This window comes from Salvelinus sp. IW2-2015, linkage group LG4p (genome assembly GCF_002910315.2).
Source record: "Salvelinus sp. IW2-2015 linkage group LG4p, ASM291031v2, whole genome shotgun sequence".
NCBI lineage: Eukaryota > Metazoa > Chordata > Actinopteri > Salmoniformes > Salmonidae > Salvelinus > Salvelinus sp. IW2-2015.
Genome location: NC_036841.1, coordinates 26,575,625 through 26,581,624, shown reverse-complemented (window position 1 = coordinate 26,581,624; position 6,000 = coordinate 26,575,625). Strand labels below are relative to the sequence as shown.

At 45.5% G+C, this 6,000-nt stretch overlaps 1 protein-coding gene across 1 annotated transcript in view; it reads left to right on the top strand.

Annotated features, from left to right (window-relative positions):
• LOC111960767 (ephexin-1-like) overlaps positions 1–6,000 on the top strand; it is a 40,501-nt gene that overhangs the window by 25,228 nt on the left and 9,273 nt on the right. Inside the window, exon 8 of the mRNA XM_023982972.1 lies at positions 5,858–5,987. Within this exon, the coding sequence (XP_023838740.1) occupies positions 5,858–5,987 (130 nt within the window). The remainder of the gene's footprint in view (positions 1–5,857; positions 5,988–6,000) is intronic.

The window sequence follows — 6,000 nt, the reverse complement described above, 5'->3', positions numbered from 1 at the left end:
CCGAGAGGACTGATGCGAAGAAATGTGAAGGAGATGAGATCCCATCGATAATTTTCAAATTGCACCTGTACAGCAATAACTAATGTAGTTACAATACACCACGATGTCACACAAATATGAAGGAACGTTTTAGTTCTGCGGTCACGTGGGCGTCAGTGTAAAGACAACAAAGAGTGGTTGTGAGTTATAAGTTTGATTCCCTATGCGGCCAACATATACTGTGTGATGTGGCTTTGGACTAAAGTTCTGCTGAATAACACTAATAATATTTAATTGTTATCAAACCAATATGACCATGTGCTTCAGACTCATGTTCTGTCTTGCTTCTGTCCTTTTTCATTTCTATTTCGTCCCTTTTTTGTCCCTCCAGCCTCCTGTACCAGGAGTATTTACGTACCGGACACATTCCAAGCAGGCAGGAAATCGAGCGCGACGCAGCAGGATTGGGTTGACCTCGGGGTCAGCGCGGGGTTAGGCGTTGTGACGGTCACCGCGCCCTGCACTCTGCAGCTGAGGAACAACTCTCGCTCTCTGAGTCTGTGGCAGAACCTGGAGGTCGTGGCAGCAGAGCGCCTGCTCACCCAGCTACCGCAGAGAGGAGGTCATCATACAAGAGGTGAGTGGTCAAAGGCCTATACCAGTAGAGAGGAGAGAGGTAAAAAGGTCTATACTGGGAGGGTGACAAGTCAGGAGAGGTCTTACTGGATGCGTGAATGGTAACGTGAGAGCCTTAACATGACCTGGTTGTCCTTGCTCGTTCTCAAGGCCATGTTTGAGCTGGTGACCTCAGAGGCATCCTACTACAAGAGTCTGGAGGTGCTGGAGACCCACTTCCTGAAGAACCCTGACCTGCTCAACACACTCAGCCAATCAGACATGCACTTCCTATTCTCCAACATTGAGGAGGTGATGAAGGCCAGTGAGAGGTAAGAGAAGCCTGCTGTGTGTGACTAATCAGCCCCCCCATCCTCTCTGCAACATGTGATTAACTGATCCCTCTAAACTGCGTGTTTTAAGCTTTTTGAAAGTAAAAAGGTAAACAAGTCCTTATTCATCTTTTCATTCCAGATCATACTGTATACTTGTATGGTGACCTTTATTCAACTGTCCCCTGCTGATGATGTCATACTATACATCCTTCCTTTAGGTCTTCTGATGGACCTGGAGAACCGCATCGAACACCTCCAGATCTCAGAGGTTTGACATCTCTACCACCACCCTCAAGCACGTTCCACGTCTATCACCTACGTCATCACTCAGGTGGACAGGAGAAGAACGTACCGACGATTTCTGTGTGGTACCCCTCCAACTAATGTCTACTGTATGCATGATATGAGGTTAACTCTCTGTGTGGTACCCCTCCAACTACATGTCTACTGTAGCTAGTGATATGTGTGTAACCTCTCTGTGGTACCCCTCCAACTAAGTGTCTACTGTAGCATTGAATATGTGGTTGTAACCTCTCTGTGGGTACCCCTCCAACTAATGTCTACCTGTAGCATATATTTGGGGTTAAAACTCTCTGTGGTTCCCCTCCAACTATGTCTACTGTTAGCATCATATGCTGGTTAACCTTCGTTCTGTGAGGTTACCCCTCCATACTAATGTCTACTGCTGAGCATTGGATATGTGGTTGTAACCTCTCTGTGCGGTTACCCCTCCAACTAATGGTCTACTGATAGCATGATATTGTGGGTGTAATCCGTCCTCTGTGGGTACCCCTCCAACTAATGGTCTTACTGTAGCATGATATGTGGGTTAACCTCTCTGTGGGTTACCCTCCAACTAATAATGTCTACTGTAGCACGATATGTGGTGTAATCTCTCTGTGAGGTACCCTCCAATCTAATGTCTACTGTAGGCATGATATGTGGTGTAACCCTCTCTGTGGTTACCCCCTCCAGACTAATGTCTACAGTTAGCGATGATCTATGTGGGGTTTAAACCTCTCTGTGGGTTACCCTCCAACTAATGTCTACAGTAGCATGATATGTGGGTTAACCTCTCTGACTGTGCCAGTTAGTACAATAGGGATGGTGTTTGTGCGTTTGGTATTATGCTTACCTTTTAGTGTCCAAAACTGCCTTTCCCTGCCCACTCCGCGAGTATCTTTTTATTCAATTTTAGAATTTGACAGTTCAAATCATGCTTTAACTTGAGTAAGCCATCTATGTTGATTTGATGCAACTAGTTAGGCCTATGTACTGTGTTGTACTGACTGAATTAGTATGAAGGCTTGCTCGTAGTTGTATCGACAGCATACCTGACAGAAATAACACAATGTAACTATTCAGCAACTAATGCCGGGAAGTGGCTGATCTATCCATAGTAACTGAGAGAAAGAAATTCCTGATTATTTGAAAGAACCTTTGACGCCTCAGTGGCCCTAAATGATAACAACAGAACACCTCTGGCATTGCAATAATCTTCTTGTTTCCAACCTTGCCTGATTCAGGTGTGTAAGCTCGACACATTTCCCCTCTTTGTGTGTGTGTTGGTGTGTGTGTGTGTGTGTGTGTGTGTGTGGTGTGTGTGTGTGTGGTGTGGTGTGCGTGTGACTGGTGGCGTGTGGCCAGCCAAGCCGCACGCGGGTCACGCTAGGGCTATATATATATGTCTCTCTGTGCTATTGTATACGTACAGTATGTTGTACCTGTCTTGTGTCTGGGTGGATTTGTCTCTGTGGCCTATATATGTACAGGTATGTGTTGGTGTTGTGTCACTGTGTTGTGGTGTGTGGTGTGTGTGTGTGTGTGTGTGTGTGGTGTGTGTGTGTCGTGTGTGTGTGTGTGTGTGTGTGCTATATATATGTCTCGTCTGTGATGTATACGTACAGGTTGTTGTACCTGCTTGTGTCTGGAGTGGATTTGTCTCTGTTCTGCCTATAATATGTACCAGTATGTGTGTGTGTGTGTGTTGTGTGTGTGTGTGTGTGTGTGTGTGTGTTATATATATGTCTCTCTGTGTATGTTACGTACAGTATGTTGTCTACCTTGCTTGTGGTCTGGGTGGATTTTGTCTCTGTGCCTATTATATGTACCGCTATGTTGTGTGTGTGTTCAGGCCGTGCTTATTTGTTGAGAGAACGAGATAAGGGTTTTGTAATTGATGAATGTATGCAGGTTTGATTGTGTGTGTGGTGTGTTGTGTGGTGTGTGTGTGTGTGTGTGTGTGTGTCTGTGTGTGTGTGTTGTGTGTGGTGTGTTGTTGTCTTGTTGGTGTGTTGTGGTGTATTTAGTGGTTTTTGAAGCTGAGAGACCAGAACAGGCGGTTTGTATGATTAATGATGCGCAGGTTATTGTGTGTGTGTGTGTGTGTGTGTGTGTGTTATTTAGGGTTTTTAATGAGAGACAAACAGGTTATGTATTCATAATGATGGCAGTTGATTTGTGTGTGTGGTGTGTGTTGTGTCGTGTGTGTGTGTGTGTGTGTGTGTGTGTGTGTGTGTGTGTGTCGAGTGCACAGTTCAGCCAGCGAGCGAGTTTGAGTGTGTGTGTTGTGTGTGTGTGTGTGTGCTTGTGTGTGGTGTGTGTGTGTGTGTGGGTGTATAAATAGGGTTTTTACTGAGAGAAAGTAACAGGGTTTGTCTTGATAATGATGGCAGGTTGATTGGTGTGGTTGTGTGTGTGTGTGTATTAGGGTTTGTTAATGAGAGAACAGAACAGGGTTTTGTACTTGATAATGGATGGGGGTTGTTGTGTGTGTGTGTGTGTTGGTGTGTGTGTGGTGTGTGTGTTGTGTGTTGTGGTGTGTTGTCGTGTGTGTGTGTGTGTGTGTGTGTGTGTTGCGTGGTGTGTGTTGTGTGTGTTGTGTGTGTGTGTGTGTGGTGTGTGTGAATAGGTTTTTAGATGAGGAGAACAGAACAGCGGTTGTAGTTGATAATGCGATGGGATTGATTGTTGGTGTGTGTTGTGTGTTGTGTGTGTGTGTATTAGGGGTTTTTAATGAGGGGGAAAACAGAAACAGGGTTTGTATTGATATGATGGCAGGTTGATTGTGTTGTGTGTGTGTGTGTGTGTGTGTGTGTGTGTGTTGTGTGTGTTGTGTGTTGTGTGTGTGTGTTGTGTGTGTTGTGTGTGTGTGTGTGTGTGTGTGTTGTGTGTGTGTGTGTGTGGTGTGTGTGTGTGTATTAGGGTTTTTAATGAGAGAACAGAACAGGGTTTGTATTGATAATGATGGCAGGTTGATTGCTTTGCGTAGAAGCAGCAGCAGGGTGTGGTTGTTTGTCAACATAGATGTCTGTCCTGTCCCTCACCACCATCACCACATACCTGAGAGAAAGACTGACGTTCCCACGCAGGCAGCCCTACAGGACAGACAGCATGGATGGTAGAGACGCACTGGGAGCTGAGCCAGTTACCAAACACCAGACGCCCACTGGAAAAAACATACCATGGAGTTTAGAGCTGTGAAGCAATACCAAAATATGACACACTGTAGGTCTGTATCAAGAGATTTAGGGTAGGAAACTCCATGGCATTGGGGCCAGATTTTAGGAACTCCATCACCTACATCACCTACCATATCACATCACATCATTACATTTACTCACACCTTAGTGATRTACATGTAACTGCCAAAATAAAGGAAACACCAACATAAGTGTCTTAATAGCGCATTGGGCCACTAGGAGACAGAACCGCTTCAATGCACCTTGGCATAGATTCTACATGTGTCTGGAACTCTATTGGAGGGACGCGKCACCATTCTTCCACAAGAAACTCCACCATTTGGTGTTCTGTTGATGGTGCTGGAAAACGCCGTCTCAGGCGCCGCCCCTGAATCTCCCATAAGTGTTCAATTGGGTTGAGATCTGGTGACTGAGATGGCCATGACATATGGTTTGCATCGTTTTCATACTCATCAAACCATTCAGTGACCACTCGTGGCCTGTGGATGGGAGCATTGTCATCCTATGGGGGCATACCATGGTAGCCCAAATAATGGCCTGCCCAGCATTTTTATACATGACCCTAGGCACGATGGGATGTTAATTGCTTAGTTAACTCAGCAACCACACCTGTGTGGAAACACCTGCTTTCAATATACATTGTATCCCTCATTTACTCAAGTGTTTCCATTATTTTGGCAGTTACCTGTATGTACTGTACTGACATGTTCCATATAAAGTGATATAGCGATCATCGGCATAGCATTAACAACCATTAACAACATAAGAGCGTCAGTGACTGCTGTGAGTCACCTAGGTATTGGTGACAGTATGAGCAGCTGTTTTGCTCTGCAGTGAGTGCATTCTCCCCTCAAGGCTGGCTGGGAGATTCTTAAGAGCTTTTCACTGCTGCCTCTCATTCCTAAACAGATTATTGATAGACTCCACACAGAGAGGGCAACAATCGCAAAGTCGATGCAAAAAAAMCCTCTCATTCTTATAAAACGCTATGGGAAAGAACTAAGCTTGCTGAGCTAGAGATAAGGCTAACTTTAGAGAGGGAGACCTCTGCTGGGCAGTTGGTTGTACTGCCAAGACAGGGTGACATAGTTAACAGGCGGCTGTGKTTTTTTGCAGGACACATAGTATTGATGGATGGATCTGTGTGGTCGGTGTGTTTGGACCTGCCTGGATAACGTCAGTGTGGTGATTTGTTGCTCTGAGTAAAAGTTCCGCTAATATCATAAAGCATTAGTAATAGTAGTCTGCTGCAACATCTAGCAGTTCTGTGAAGCTTGTCTACTCTCTGCGTAGGCCGTCTGTGGTCAGACAACCTCATTGATTCAGTCTGTGGTGGTTTGAACATGCCTGTGTTTTGTGTTGGCTGTCTTTGTGGTGGTTCGAACATGCCTGTGTTTTGAGTTGKCTGTCTTTGTGGTGGTTCGAACATGCCTGTGTTTTGTCCAGACAGGGAAACCAGTCATTCCGTGAGGCCATGGCTCATCTGGAGAACCAGCCGCATGTCCGAGGCCTCTCTTTCACCTCCTTCCTCATCCTCCCCTTCCAGAGGATCACAAGACTCAAAATGCTGGTCCAGGTAAGTGGAGCAA